General features: G+C 43.8%; 1 protein-coding gene across 37 annotated transcripts in view; it reads right to left on the bottom strand.

Annotated features, from left to right (window-relative positions):
• Nucleotides 1-857: 857 nt before the first annotated feature.
• Ttc3 (tetratricopeptide repeat domain 3) overlaps nucleotides 858-16087 on the bottom strand; it is a 98598-nt gene continuing 83368 nt past the window's right edge. For 35 of the 37 annotated variants that reach the window (XM_006522997.4, XM_006522995.4, XM_006523000.4 and 32 more), the window contains 9 exons: nucleotides 15557-15653; nucleotides 13269-13369; nucleotides 12669-12759; nucleotides 12048-12149; nucleotides 9978-10318; nucleotides 7732-7858; nucleotides 7450-7584; nucleotides 3085-3177; nucleotides 858-2154 (listed from right to left, as the gene is read on the bottom strand). In XM_006522997.4, coding sequence (XP_006523060.1) covers nucleotides 2080-2154; nucleotides 3085-3177; nucleotides 7450-7584; nucleotides 7732-7858; nucleotides 9978-10318; nucleotides 12048-12149; nucleotides 12669-12759; nucleotides 13269-13369; nucleotides 15557-15653 — 1162 coding nt within the window. In that variant the 3' untranslated portion in view covers nucleotides 858-2079. The remainder of the gene's footprint in view (nucleotides 2155-3084; nucleotides 3178-7449; nucleotides 7585-7731; nucleotides 7859-9977; nucleotides 10319-12047; nucleotides 12150-12668; nucleotides 12760-13268; nucleotides 13370-15556; nucleotides 15654-16087) is intronic. The other 2 variants (XM_006522985.1, NM_009441.2) reach the window with 2 other exon arrangements.

Raw genomic sequence — 16087 nt, 5'->3', positions numbered from 1 at the left:
ATGAGGTTAGGAATTAAGGGTGGAGGACTGCCAGTATCCTTAGCCTATTGTGAGGAGATGATGAACAGGGGCGGGGTCCCACTGTGAGGTCAGGAATTAAGAATGGAGGACTGCCAGTGTCCTCGGCCTTCCGTGAGGAGCATTTGCACCTTGTCTATTCCTCAAGGTTTTGAGAACTCAGTGCTGTTATGGAGTCTGACTTGGTGGTGGCAGCGGTGGTGGCAACAGCAGCAGCAGCAGTGGCAGCTCAGGAGGAGGTCACATCCCCAGAGGGTGATGCGTCCCAAGTATCAGTACAGTGCCATCAACAGTTGTGAAAGCAACCTTATATGAAGACACTCCAAAGACCGTGTCTGACAACTTTCCTTTAGGACAGGCCCAGTTGGTAACATTAGCCTGTCTATACCTAGTAAAATGTATTAATAGACCGTGCTTCCTTTATTAGTGCTTAGCATACCCAAAAGAGCCTTTAAAAAGGCACTATCAATCAGCTTCAGCAGTCCACGAACACAAGCGCCTCAGAAACAAACCCGCAAGAAATCAAGTTATCCTCAGCATGTTTGCATGTGCCCACATGAACGGGAGAATCGAGTCTGTGATTTCTGCATGAACATCCTAGTCACCGATTTAAACAGTCAGCCTTGGGAACTCGGGCTTGGCGAGCAGTATCTAGGCACAAAGGGATGTTTTAATCCAGCCTCTAAAATAACCCCAAGATCCTTGGTTAAGATCATCAGGTGCAACTTGCCTGTTCTTCCCAAATAAAGTCAGTTTCTCAATGTTTGACAGAACAGGACCCTGAACTCCCACGCAGAATGCAATTCTAAAGGACCTGGGCAAGGACGACAGTGAACGGCTGACCTTTTATAATGTTCTTTATTGACAGTTACTGGACAAGTGTAAGGCATGTTCACAGGCTCTGACACGAAGCACAGCTCTCTGTCTCAACAGCTACTCTTCTTTGTACCCGACAGATACTATAAGCTGCTGTGTGTACTCAGGCATGTACTGCACTCCACTGTTACAGCATGGACACCATGTTTCAGGGACACCACAGACAATGTCTCAGAATAAGGAGTGAGCTACATACTAAGTCACTAAGACACCACAACTCACACAGACACGGGTGGAAGGTGACGGCATCTCCAGGGCAGCAGAGAACACGCTGGAAAAGTTTTTTGTTTGTTTCTTTGTGTTTGAGAGAAATGTAATGTATTCAAGGTTCACATGTCTGTATTTGCCACTGCCTACAGGTCACTAAAAATACCTAGTTTTTGAATAGTTTCTAATACAGTTAGCTTGTTTTCAGGCCACATTACAAGATTGCATGCATTACTTTACACAAAAGTCAAACAGAACAATGTTAACACCAACACATCAGGACTGTGGTACATTTCTCTTCTGGTGGAAGGATAAGGAAGGAGGGTGAGGGTGGCTGCCCTGCGCTGGGCACTATGTCCTGTTTTCAGCACTAGCCAGCTGTGCACTTCCAAGCACTGCTGACTCATGAGACTTACATGGTAACCTTAGTGTAAGTGCCAAGTGTGGGACTCCTGTGAGCAGACAGCATCTTCCCAGGGTAAAAAAAAAAAATAGCCAATACTAATTTAAAAAGTATTTTATAATTGATTACCAAAATGTAGATTAATTGAATCATAAGCACTTTAAAAATTTATGACGGGGATGCTACAGTGCCACATGAGGAACTGAGGAGGCTGAGAGCCTTTACAATCTCAGCACTGCTTTGAGGAGCTCAGCAGTTCTTTCCAAAGAACCTGCTCATCTCAGAGTATCCTGCAGCAGCCACGACAGTGCAGGACCATGGTGACAGCATTGCAGACACACATGGCTGTCACCTGCCTGGAACCTGGGACAGACTGCAATTCAGATTTCCATTTGTTAGCTTTGTGATGCACAGTGTGAGAGCTTCCATGTTTGCTGTTTTTACACTGGTAACAGGACACTGTTGTTCTTTAACTCATGAAGTGCATGGTGCATTAGTGAGGAGTGACTACCTACAGCAACAGGAAGGAGGTTCCCATCTTCTCCTGGGCTGGGTCTGTGACGATGGTGCAACAGTTACTCTTCTGACAGCAGGTCACTGCTGCCACAGGTGGGGCACGTGCTCTGCCCTTTCAGCCACTGCTTAAAGCACTGCAAGTGAGAAAGCAAAGTCAGCTGGTGCCCTCAGGACCACGTGGGCCTCGGCTCTCTCAGATCACTGGACTCTGGCAGGGATACATATGGCTCATGTTACCTCCAAGTCTGGTGCTGCCCATACTTAAGCCATCAATGTCTGCTCAGGGCAGTGCCCCAGAACTAGATTCATGACCTCATGAAGGGCCTTGTCCTCCTTACACCCTGGCCTCCGTCTAAGCTCTTCTACCTTCACTCATTTGTACAAGCTGTCAGTTTTGTGGCCACAAAATCACCCAATGCTGCTCCTCACAAGCCTCTGTGCCACATTCCATGTTGCTGCTCCTGGCTGCCAGACTGCTGTCACATGGCCGGCCAGGCACAGAAAGCCAGAAGGCCCAAGCATTGGTGCCATATCCGAAGGAGGCTCTGCAAGCGTTTCAATTCCTTCTGGCAAGTACTTTACGTCTAACCTGATCTGTCCCAACCCAGCAGTGCCAAAATACAGAGACGATCAGTCCTGGAAGGACTTGGACCAAACGCCTAGACAGAAGCTACCTTTAGCATGTGAACTCAGCTCCATACAATACACCAAGCAGATACTGGGTACAATTTATTTATTTAGTCATATAAGACCTTGAAGTCATGAAGTCCTTTCAAGGAATTAATTCTTTGAGTCTCATAGCCAATACAGCTATGCCTATTATATACCTGTAATTCTCTGCCCCTGGCATGATGGGCAGAAACAGTCATCCACAGAGCTAGACACCCTGCCCTGAGAACCCTATCCACTTCCCAAACAAAACATCTATGTTTACAGTCACATGAACACATGTGGAGATTTATAAACTAAAAACGTTTTTGTAAACACAAATATAGACTCCTAGAAAAAATTCCATTTTTATTTTCAAAATGCTTGCTATAAAGGTAGTCAAAGATAATTCTTACCCCTTTGTGAAACTTGTGCCCACATTTTAGCACACGCATGTTTTTTGACTTGAATATTTCATGGCATATCTCACAGGAATTTCCATCTGGTGCCTGTGGAAACAAACATGTTTAAATAATAAACTAACTTTATGATATGAGCGCTCATGGCCTACATATATTTTTGCCACAAAGGGTGGCAGACTGTTTTTGCTTTGTGCTTGAACAGAGTGAGGAACAGCTTATTTTAAAATAGTTTCTAAGAAAAAAAGCAGAAAAATAACAAATAAGAAGCGAACACATGCCTGGCGTGGTGGCGCACACCTTTAATCCCAGCACTCCGGGGGGCAGAGGCAGGCGGATTTCTAAGTTCGAGGCCAGCCTGGTCTACAAAGTGAGTTCCAGGACAGCCAGGGCTATACAGAGAAACCCTGTCTCAAAAAAAAAAAAAAAAAAAAGAAAAGAAGCGAACACACCATTATTCCCAGCACCTGGGAGGCAGAGGCAGGAGGATCTCTGAGAGTTTGAGAGCAGCCTAATCTACATAGCAAACTCCAGGACCACATAGAGAGATCATGTTCCAAAACATGACCTTCCCCAAAACAAATATAAAGTTCTAATTTTCTCAGAGGGAACCGTTTCAACAGCTAACAGTGCCTGTAATAACCATCTCCCATCCCATAGTTAAAATGTGGGAGTAAAAATAGATTAGTGTTACAAATCAGTCAGGACTTGAATATAACATATCCACATATGACGTACTATCTGTAGTGGGTTAAATACGCTTGGCCTACAGAGAGGCACTTCCAGGAGGTGTGTCACTGTGGGTGGACTTCGAGGCTCCTATGATCAGGCTCCGCCCTATGTGGAATGTGAGTCTTCTCCTGGATGCCTTCAGACCAAGTTGTTTAACTCTTCAGCTGCTCTTGCACCAGGCCTGCCTGCATGCCACCCTGCTTCCTGCCACAGTGATAATGCACTGAAACTCTGAAACTGTATGCCAGCTCCAATGAAATGTTTGCCCTTGTAAGAACTGCCTTGGCCATGCTGTCTCTTCACAGCAATGAGACCCTAAGACACTGTCTTATGGCCAATTATAATATTTGAAGTTGATAAATGATGACACAGAAAGTAGGTCTATACAGACCACTGGGTAAATACAGATAGTGGCAGTATTTATTATGTAATTATTTTTTAAAAATAATTAAAGAGACTATATATCTACAGATGTACCTAGAAACGATTCTGATATATAAAGTATTAATAGGGTTACCCCTGGCTAGGATAGGTTTACTTTTTTTCTGAGGTTTCTCTAAGCATGGATTATTAGTACAAATCAAAACAGAGCATACTGGTGGCTCACCTGGGAAATGCAATAAAGAGATTGTGCAGCACTGCACATGGAAACCAACAGGTCTCTGGCCTCCTGTGTTGAGTCCGGTGAGCACACAAAGTTTTCTGTAGGCAGCGTCTGTGGCTCATACATAGCACTTGCCCTACTACAGTGGACACTAAGTTCTACTTTTCATCATAGTTTCAAGCATCTCAGAAGCAAGAGTCTTGTTTATATAGGACTTTAGCAACAAATAAGAACTATGGCCCCAAACTGACCCAGAAACACCTGCAGGTGACTGACCAGGGCTAAGCTGCAGCGCTGTGGAGTTCTGCTGTCTTTCCTGAGGTGTGAACAGGGCCCAGGCAGATACAGGGCAGGAGCTACAGTGAGGGTTCACTCTGTTCTACTGCAGCACTCAGAGTCAGGGAAGACATGGAGGCATGAGCCCTAAGATGTGGAGTAAGGTCTGAAGACCTGGAAACCTTACAGTTAACCTGACTCCCAGTGTAGAAAGATACGTAGTTCTAAGTATAAACAAATCCGAAATTCCTCTCACCCACCCACACCAAGGATATAAGAATTAAGACCAAAGTGCTCATCTTAAAAAAAAAAAAAAAAAAAAAAGCACAAAACAAACAAACAAACAAACTACTTGTTTTTACCTATGGCGTGCATTAGATCCCCTGGAAGTGGGAGTTACAGGTGGGCAGCACCATCAGCTCACCGTGCTGGGAAGAAGTCAGGTCTTCTGCAACACCAGTGTGTGCTTTTAACCACTGAGTTGCCCTCCAGGCCCTGACACAATCACTTTTACCGAGACTAACCCATACATTTGATCAGGTTTAGTAAAAACAATGTGGCAATTCTGGTTAAGGGTAGTTCTTCAGGTTTATTTTTGAGACAGGAGCCCAGGCTGCCTCAAAATTGCAATCCTCCTGCATCAGCCTCCTGAGTAGATAGGATTACATATGTATACTGCCACATCCAGCTTTAGTTTATATAATGCCTTTATAGTTTGCATCTTCTACTGTAGCCTGTTTCAGTAGGAAGGAGTGCTTGTTGCATGGGTATGAGTTCCTGAGGTTGGATCCCGAGGGCTTGCATTAAAAGGTGGGCACAGTTGCACACATCTATAAATGCAGAGCTACGTATGGAAGGGAAAGACAGGAGGCCACTGGGGCTTGCCGGCCATCAACCTCACTGAAAAACAGCTCCAGGTTCAGTCAGACTTTTGTCTGAAGAGAATACAGTGAGGATAACAGCAGGACCTTGGCCTCTGCCCAGGTACACAAGTGTGCACTTGCTCCTGTATGTGCATACTCATACTTTCTCCCACAGTCTAGGAAAATAATACCACCCACACTGGTGGGTCTTTTTACCTCAGGTAACCTCGTCCAGATTATCCCCTCAGGCACGCCCAGAGGCCCGTCTCCCAGGCCACCCACCATCTAATCAACACTGAAGATGAATCATCACAGAAAGAGCTCCCTCCTTCAAATGTTGCCTGTTCTCCTTCTTGAGAGGTGGGGAGGTGGTGGTGGTGGTGGTGGTGGTGGTGGTGGTGGTGGTGGTGGTGAAATATCCTCCTTTAAAAATACAAATGCTGGAGAATCCCATCTGGGTGGAGGGTCATTGAAGATGCAACTCACTTAAGCTCCAGAGAAGTCAGGGCCTGACCTAGTCCTGCAGCCCCCACCCCTAGCATTTTCTCACAGGGTAAGTGGAGATGGGACCCTTGGAGACCTCAATGGGGGAGGAATGGAAAAGCTCCGCAGGGCAGTAGACCCCCCCCCCAAAAAAAACTCTCCAACCCAAACCACAATGACAACAAAACAAAAACAAACAAACCCCCAAAAAACCAAACCAAACCAAAAACCCCAAAAGCACAAGAGGAATAAAGATCAGTCCACAAAGATTCAGTACTAGCTACTAGTACTAGCTCTAAGCAACGAACCTGTGCTCTGCACCATTTTGTGCTGCGGGCCCTGAAAGAACACTGTGTGGCCTGCAACTTTTACATGGCCCTCACTTCTGCACTACAGCAGGAGAAGCAGGGCAAAGTATGATCTATACCAAATGCAATCTAAACGGAAGGGGCCTCTCCAACAACTGTGTGTCCTTAGTAGGTCTCCAGCATTAATCACTCAGTGTGGTAAGGACTAGGGATTCCTTGCTGTCTGCTAAACATGACAGTCACAGCTTCACACAAGTGAATGCTAACAGGCTCACAAACATTCATACCTCGGATATTTAATGTAAGATATAAACACTTCTAGAACTGTGCAAATTTATATAGAGCTATAATAACAATTTAACACATGTGCTATGTAAACACAAAATTCTAATTTTCCTAAAAGAAAACAAGACTTAAACAGCAATGTCACATTTCAGGTAGACACAGGCCATGCCATTATCTCCTCAGGCTCTCAAGGGAAGAGGTGGAGGCAGCATTGGCATGCCTGTTCCACAGCTGCCCGGGCTCACTGCAATGCTAAGCGACACAGGCCACTCTTAAGTACAAAGTCCTTGCTTACAAAGAATAAAACTATCCAGAAACTATTTTATCAAGTGATTTAAAAGATCTACACACTTGGCCATTTGCAGAAATGTAGGCACACTACAAAGCTGGGTTATGCCCAGGACAGTCAAGGCTGTCACTTGGTTTCTTTTAGATTTATTTATTATATCTAAGTACACTGTAGCTGTCTTTAGATGCACCAGAAGAGAGCATCAAATCTCATTATGGATGTTTGTGAGTCACCGTGTGGTTGCTGAGATTTGAACTCAAGACCTTCGAAAGAGCAGTCAGTGCTCTTAACCGCTGAGCCATCTCTCTAGCCCCCCAGGGCTGACACTTGTATACAGGGTCTTTGCCCTGGGTATCAGATATGGATATATGTTCAAATACAGCAAAATCTGCTTCCTAATTTTAGTCTCAAATAAAACAAGCTTCAAAGTGAAAATGGTTAGCTCATGGATTAAAAATTCTGTTCCCTTCCTGTCCCATCAAAGAGGAAAACGAGCTGTGCACTCACACAGATGATACTCACAGGGACATCATCTTTTTTCTGGCCTTTGGTTCTAGCTGATGGTCCAGCAGCTGCCAAGGGTGGACTCTGGGAGGACTTGGCCACAGAGGCAGCCGAATGAGCCTCAGATGTCTTCTTGTCTTTTCCTGGATTTGGCTACCGAGGTGATGAGGTAGAAAGAGGAGATGAAGTGAGTTACTGAGTCTGGCCACCGTCTCCAGTCAGCTGCACTCTACACTGTGGTTTGGCTTGAAGCTTTTTATTCTCACATTTTACAAATAAGCATGAAGATGAACATCTTACCTTTTTCTTCTTTTGCTCATCGACAATGTGTTCTGTCACTTTCTCCACAATCTCCTCAATAGTTAATCCCGAGAATGAGTTCTTGGTTTTGTTTCTAACTTTCTTAATAAACCCAGCAAGCTCAGTGCTGAAAGGGAAAAGTGAGTGATAAATAACAATATCAACTCAGTATCAATATCAGCACACACCAAACACTAATCTGTGGACCACAGTTAACTGTGATGGCTGTACAGAGAGAGAACTGTTTAAGGTAAAATAACTCTTCCCTTGTGGGTAGCAGAATTTCAGCATTTTACTAAAGGCCTGGTTCAGCAGTGCATATGGCCCTCATAGAGGGCCCACATTCAGTCCCCAGCAATCATTCAGAGGCCCACAGACACTGGTAACTCTAGCTCTAGGTATCCAGTACCCTATTTTGGCCTCCATGGGGACATACACTCATATACTTATCATACCAGACACATGTAACTAAAAAGTTAAACAGGGGCTGGAGAGATGGTTCACCGGTTAGGAGCGCTGACTGTTCTGTTCTTCCAGAGGTCCTGAGTTCAATTCCCAGCAACCACATGGTGGCTCACAACCATCTGTAATGAGATCCCAATGCCCTCTGCTGGTGTGTCTGAAGAGTGAGACTGTGTACTCACACACATAAAATAAATAACTTTTAGAAAATTCATCAAACGAATCTTCAAAATATTTCAATATTACATTTTCTGTTTTTGCAACAGGGTCTCATTGTGTAACCCTGGCTGGCCTGGAAGTCACTATGCAGACCAGGATGGACTAAACCTCACAGAGACCTGCCTGCCTCTGTCTCCAGGTACTATGATTAAAGGGACAGACGACCACACCTGACCTGAGTACCAATCAGGTCGGCCAACAGCAGAGACCAGCACTGAGTCTGTGTGCACACATACATGGAGCCAGAGGTCAACACTGGGTGTCTTGCTCTATCACTCTCCTGTTTGTTTTTTAGAAAGGATAGCCTAGATGCCCTATAGGACATAGGGGTCTGCCTATCGTCTTTGCCTCTGCTGTGCTGTGATTACTGAGGCTAGCTGCCTTCGTCGCCTTTTTATGAGGGTGAGAGGGACCTGAGCTTGGGTCCTTGTGCTTGCCTAAGTACTTTACTGAACTGAGTTACCTCCCCGGCTGCCCCAGACATGTTTAATGACCACTTTGTTCCTAAATTTCAATCTCATACTTGTCATTAATACTGAGAAAGAAAATACAATGCAGGTACAAAAGGCTATGCTGCACAGTCCTGAGTTTTCAGCTGTGCACACATCCTTACTTGTGCTTCTCTCGATCTGCCTAGACACTGGCCCTGACTGGGAAGCAGACGCTACAGCCTGGGAAGCAGCGCTTGCTGCCTGAGCCTCAGGAGCTCTTCCGGAGACCCACACAGAGCCAGCCCCTTTGTGGTCAATCTAACAAGTCAGACTTCTTTTTTTTTTTTTTTTAAATATTTATTTATTATATGTAAGTACACTGTAGCTGTCTTCAGATACTCCAGAAGAGGGAGTCAGATCTTGTTATGGATGGTTGTGAGCCACCATGTGGTTGCTGGGATTTGAACTCCTGACCTTCGGAAGAGCAGTCGGGTGCTCTTACCCACTGAGCCATCTCGCCAGCCCCCAGTCAGACCTCTTGTCTGCAAACCCTAAGTTGTTTGTGCTCTTTGCTGTCTTTTCCACTGTGATACAGAGCTATTATTTTACACTTACTGACTCCAAAGTAAATGATGTTGCTGTATTACAAATCTCATTACGTCTTAGATGGGTTCTGCTGCTGGGTAACTTAGAGGTCAATGTTTTCAATCCTGATACGAACACGACAGCAGTCACTTGTGGTCTGGATGTACACCTCAGGGTTGGAGATTTTGTCTAATGTGCAGAGAGCCCTGGGTTAATGCCCAGCACCACACTACTATGGTCTAAGAGGCAAGGAACGAAGTGCTGGTTTTTCTCAGCAAAACAACACAGTTCTTTTCACAGTAGTCTGTACTTGGTCATGGTTTTATCTGACCAAGAAAACAGTTCAATGGCCATGCATGGTAGCATACGTCTTTCATCGAAGCAGTCAGGAGGAGAGGCAGGTGGATCTCTTCAAGTCCAAGATCAGACTAGTCTACATAGTGAATTCCAGATCAGCGAATTCACAGTGATGAAACCCTGTCTCTATAGGACAGTAGCAACAAACTGCAAAGAAACAGTTAATGCAATATTTAATAGTCAGAATTATACCTGGTATAACATGGGAATATCACTGACAGGTGTTCAATAATACTGTTGGAAGGCTTTTTTGGAGACTGGCTTGACCGAGTAGCCTGTCCAGATAGTTTCTCGTCGGCCTCAGGGCTCTGTTCTGATGGAGACACCTGGCTAGCCCCCTTGAGCTCAAGCTGTTGAGTAACTTCTGGCTGATGGGTGGGTGATCCCAGCGACAGTTCTGGAACCTCCTCTGGGCAGCCACTAGCAGAGTCCATGTAAGGATCATTGAGGACTGCTCCAGTCATGCTGTCTACACAAGCCACCAGTCCGGGATCCTCATGGCCTGAAGACTCAGAGAGGAACTGAGGATGGATCTGTGGAGTAAAGACCACAATGGCCGGGGTCACTTAGGGCTTCCCTTGAGTGACAGGGAGAAAAACAAACTGAGTATGCATGCCCACAGCATAACGCTCACTCAACAAACCTGAATACAGTGAATTGATTTTTAAAGAATCAGCATCATAAATTCTCATTAGAACACATACAGATGTGTGACTTATAAACAATTGTCTCCACCATCTAAGACAGAGAGAGACCCAGCAGGGAGGGTCACATCTGCTTCAAAAGTGCCGTCTCTGCAGGCTTCACTCTCTCCAGGCCCCGTCCTGCAGCTCTGTGTAGTTTATACTACTGCAGGAGGGCCAGATCTCAACCCTAGACTCCTGTCTCACTAGGCCACCTCTTACTTTCTAGACTAGACTTCTTATCTGCACATCCATTTGGGTGATCAGATGGCTCAGACGTTAATACCACTGGCTATTCTTACAGAGTTTAATTCCCAGCAACCACATGGAGGCTCCCAACCATCTGTAATGAGATCTGATGCCCTCTTCTGGTCTACAAGCATACATACAGGCAGAATGCTATATACAACAAAACAAAACAAAACAAAACAAAACAAAACAAAACAAAACAAAACAAAACCCCATCCAGGCTCAGCAGCAGTCTCTCACCCACCCTTGACTCAGATTTTTCATATAGCCACACTGCTCTAGTCTCGTGAGCAGCACAGGTCTTCCTTCCTCTGTACTGCTCTCAACTACAGTCTCCCCTCTTCCACACACTACAGAGGGTGAGGGTTGTAGGCCAAGGAGAAGCCACCCAGCCTTGTCCTCTCATCTACTCCTCCCTCAATCTCATCTTTGCCAAGCATTGATTTAATCACAACTTCTGAGTAGAAACAAACCAGGAAAGACCTGCAGTGTTCCTCGGGACCCTTCCCAAAGCACAGACTATGTGTACCTTTTATTTTCAGCTCCCTTTCCTACCTTAGAGGAGGATCTATGTTACTGGAGCATCTCCACTAGTGGCTGGGAAAAACACCAGCATGCTTTCTTTGTGACTCTGGTCCAAGCCTGTAGCACTGAGAGGTCTCAGCACACATTTAATCTTCATCACTATCAAATACCCACTGAACAAATGACGGAGATATGAGGCGCAAAATACAGGATCCAAGGATACTTTTTTACACAAAAAGTTCCTGGTACACTGAGAAGTCTCAATTTTGAACATGAAAAAAATTTGAAATTATAATTTTGTAAATTTTGAAATTTACAAAACTACAAAACGTCCAATCAAGTCCTACATGTCTTACATGTAGCACTGTTTGCTTTGTATCTGTTGAGGAAACAGACTTCAGACTTATGCCACCAAGTATCGAGAAGTTTAATTTCAGATGGTGAAATTAAACTTCACACACCTGTTACTCAGACTGCTTTTTTATATCCTAGACTACATGTAGTTCATTGTCTGTCTGTCTGTCTGTCTCACACACACACACTTGCATCAAGAAAAGAAAGACACATGTTACATGAAAGTGACAGAAACGGATCACAGCGTATCTCAGTCCTGCTCTCATGCCTGAATACAGAAACACTGATCCATTTACATTTAAACGTCTAAAGCTTGAAAGCTACACATAACACCAACATGGAAACATTAAGACTAACCCATTCCTATTCTCAGAAAACAGTAAAATCAAACTATGCTGGACACTTTAGGAAGACGCTGTGGCTATGCATTTCTTTACACTGATTAACTCACCGTCGAACAACCAGGAAATGAAACCTCAGAAAGCTGCACACTGGAAAGGTCACTGAGTCGAGAACCATTCTTAATGGCCTTAATATGCTCTTCAAACTGAGACTGTGGGGAGAAGGGTAAATGTGAAGTTTCTAAAAAAAATTCCAAAAGAAAACCACTATTTGCAGTTAATATTTTTTTCTTATCAGATAACTGACATGACTAAGAGTATGACAAAACTTTAAAATAATCTTCCCAAAAACAAACAAACCAACCAACCCACACCTTTTAACCCACAGGCTTCTAGTGGGTTGAGGCAGCAAAGGAAGGCAGGGCGGACCTCCCAGGCCCCAGGGTCACTGGAGCAAGACAACTGTTTCTCACCATCTTCCAAATACTGGGAAGACTCTGGTAATTCCTGCTTTTCCTTTTCTTAGTGCTCAGAAGTGAACCCTGGGCCTTGTGCATGCTAAGCAAATGCTCTAAGATAATTAAAAATCACAGATTTCATGAAAAATTCCTAATAGTTCAACAAAAACAATTGCCAACATTAAACAAAGGAGTGTTTTAAGTACTGGCAGTGGTCTCCTGAGAACTAGAACCACCATGACCTCAGTACAATCATGACATTTTCCCACTGACCTTTTTGCTCTCGATCTCTTCTCTTACAGTAGAAAGAAATGACTCCCATGAAAGTATATCATACTCCACATCGGGATACGTTGCAGAATCACTGGAAAATTTCAAAATAGGAAAGTGCATCGTATCCACTTTACAGACAGGAAAAAGTAAAAGCATTTAAAGGTAAACAGAAACAAACACGTAATAAAAAGTATTTTTTGAAACTGTATATTTTGGACCAAGTGTGGAGGTGTAAACTTTAGTCTCAGAACTAGGGAAACAGAGACCCTTAACCAAAAAGCTGTTTGCAACTGACCCCAATGGCCAAGAGAGAACCAGTCTTCTCCACTGGGGTCTCATTGGGTGTGGCCAACACAAAATGAATTCTATGGTTTTACTTTTGGGCATTTTTGGCTTTGTTTTGCTATTTTTTGTCATACTAGGTTCTTCCCCATTTGTTTATTTTCATTTTTGTGTGTGCTGGGGGTAGGGGCAAACAAGATTGTGTGGGTAGGGATGGGGCATGGCTCTGGAAGGCCTTGGGGAGGGACAGTGTAAATAACTTTTTCCATTCAAGTTTCTCTAGCTTTAATGGGAATAACACGAGGGGGGCGGGGGTACCTGCTCATCAGCTTGAGGCTTTTAAGATAGGCTTCTGATTGTGACGCCACACCCTGTAGTTTGCACACTTCTCGCTCTTTCCAGTTTTCAAGAACAGATACCTGTTCATACATTAGAGGATAAATATTTTATAAATATTTTACAAATGAAGATGTGTGCCAAAAAATGGACATGTAAAAAAAAGATGTGTACTTAAAACATTGACATGTAAGCATTGCAAAGTGCTTTCCAGTTTCTCTTTAAATGAAGTACGATGACAAGCTCCTCAGAACATGATTACACTGTAATTTCACCAGGTGAAAGGAATGAGAATTTGAAAATGACACCCAAAGCATATACATTAATGACAGGGCACCATGACTTTCTGCTTAAGCTGCACACAAGCTCAGGGCCAGCTTGTCAGGACCCAGAGGCCAACGCCTCCCCAGAGGGATCTGCAGCACTAACGTCTAGGGCATGCATTCAGCTTTCCCTACAAGGTAACTGGCTGTTATGTAACAGTGCGGGAGATGCAGAATACCTCATTTTAATCCAGGTCACTAACCTGGACAGGGCCCACCACCAAACCTGCTGCTATGCAGCACAAAACGTGAGCTGAATAGGCGGAGAAAATTGGAGGTGGGCATGCTGTTGTGCGCTTAGCACAGTGTTGTATGCTGGCTCCTTACCCAGCTCCTCTTAGAAGCACTGCATGGTTGACAGGTAACTGGGAAGTCTGCTATTTCCAGACTGTCCAAGTTAATTCTTTCCTCAGTTTCCCAGAAAAACCATAGATGTACTTAATAACAAACAGAACTTGGTTCTAAAATAAGTGTCAGAAATTACATTTTAGAAACAAAAGCTAGGCATCATGCAAAACCACTTCCTTTGCTTCAGTTTTTAAAATAATATACCAATATTGATGTATATTTCTCTAGGATGGAGGAATACTTAAACAGACACCTAAATTGACACATACATTGTTTTTTATTTTATAGTTAGGAATAGGATGTCCTTAGACTTGTCATTTCTCTATCTCTGCTTCTTGGTGTATCTGAGATTAGAATTACAAGTCACTACCCCAGTCAGGAATATATTTTATTAAGTAGGTAATGGATATGTGTATACATACACATGTGCACACAAATAGAGGTCAAGAGGACAATCCCTGGTGTCATTTCTGAGGTGACATCCACCTTTTTTTGTTTGGTTAAGATAAGGTCTCTCACTAGCCTTCAACTTGCTAAGTAGGACAAGCTGGCTTGTGGGTGAGCCTCGGGGATCTGTCTATCTCTGCCTCCCTAATGCCAGCTTATTTAAAAAGTACGAATTCTAGGGATGGACCTCAGGTCCTCATAGTTGTTCAGCAAGTACAAGCACTTTGCCAACAGAGAGGCATCTCTCAGCCCAGAAGGTTCTTTTAATTTGTTCCTGAAGGATTAGTAAATACTGATATATCTCATGGTATGTCACTTGATTAAATATAAGGCAGTCCATGAAAAGCATAAGATATAACTAAATTATTATGTTAAATAAAAATGCTATAAAATTATATATGTATATATACACATATACATATATGTATATATATGCATGTATGCATGTATGTATGTATGTACGTGTGTGTATATTTATTTGTGGGCACAATTCTGAAACAAGTATAAAATTTTGGGTTTAGGGATGTAACTCAGTGGTGTGCTTGCCTGGCAAGCATGAAGTCCTAGTACTGAAAAGAAGGAATAAAAACTAAAAATCGGGGTGGTGAGATGGTTCAGCGGCTAAGAGCACTGACTGCTCTTCTGAAGGTCCTGAGTTTAAATCCCAACAACCACATGGTGGCTCACAACCATCTGTAATGATATTTGACTACCTCTTCTGGTGCGTCTGAAGACAGCTACGGTGTATTATTTATAACAGTAAATCTTTGGGCTGGAGTCAGCAGGGACTGAGCGAGCGGGGCTGACTGGACCAAGCGCTGACCGGAGCAAGCGGGGTTGACTGGAGCGATCAGAGGTCCTAAATTCAACTCCCAACTACCACATTAAGGCTCACAACTATCTGTTCAGCTACAGTGCACTCATATATATAAAATAAATAAATAAATCTTAAAAAAACCCTCAAAACTAAAAAACTAAAAACATTCAGGCAAAGAAAACTAACCCTGATTTTATTTAGAAATGAGACTATGCATGCCGGCCTACTTCTTTCCGTCTTAGCTTCTGAAATAGCATTATTCTAACATCAATATTAGTAGAGCAAAGGCCCTCTCTGCCCCCTCTGCCTGCTGCTCCCTCATGCCCTGGACTCACCTCTGCAGCCACGGCTCTCTGGTGACTCTCTTCATAGAGCTCTTTCCCTTTCCTGACAGACTCTTCTACTTTTGTCTTCTCATCTGTGAGTGCACTGCTGTGAAGAATAAGGAAAAAAAACCCTTGAAACCAAATCCAGCCATTGAGATCACAAGGATGTCACATGCCAGTTCAGCTTTGAAATCACATCACGCTTTCTAGACTAACTTCCTGCCTCAATTCAGACACACTGTGCTCGCTACACTTTACAAGTGATCAAAAGGATAAAAGGAATCAAAGGAACGTCTCTGGAGTAAGTGCAGAGGAGCACACAAGGGCACCACACCAGTGTTGGCTTTATTTGTGTGATTGTGTGTATGTTGTGTGAGTGCATGTCTGAAGACCAGAGGTTAGCTTTGAGTGTGATTCCTCAGGAGTGTAACTGTTCTCAAATGCTGTCTTTTATGCAAGAAATTCCACTATGAAGCATTTGTAAGAAAAGGAAAAGGTGACCTGTCCAACGCTGTTCACGGCCACATGATCTAAAGCTAG

Source organism: Mus musculus, chromosome 16 (assembly GCF_000001635.26).
Source record: "Mus musculus strain C57BL/6J chromosome 16, GRCm38.p6 C57BL/6J".
Classification (NCBI taxonomy): Eukaryota; Metazoa; Chordata; class Mammalia; order Rodentia; family Muridae; genus Mus; species Mus musculus.
The sequence above is the reverse complement of the archived record's forward strand: the minus strand, read 5'-3'. Positions and strand labels throughout refer to the sequence as shown.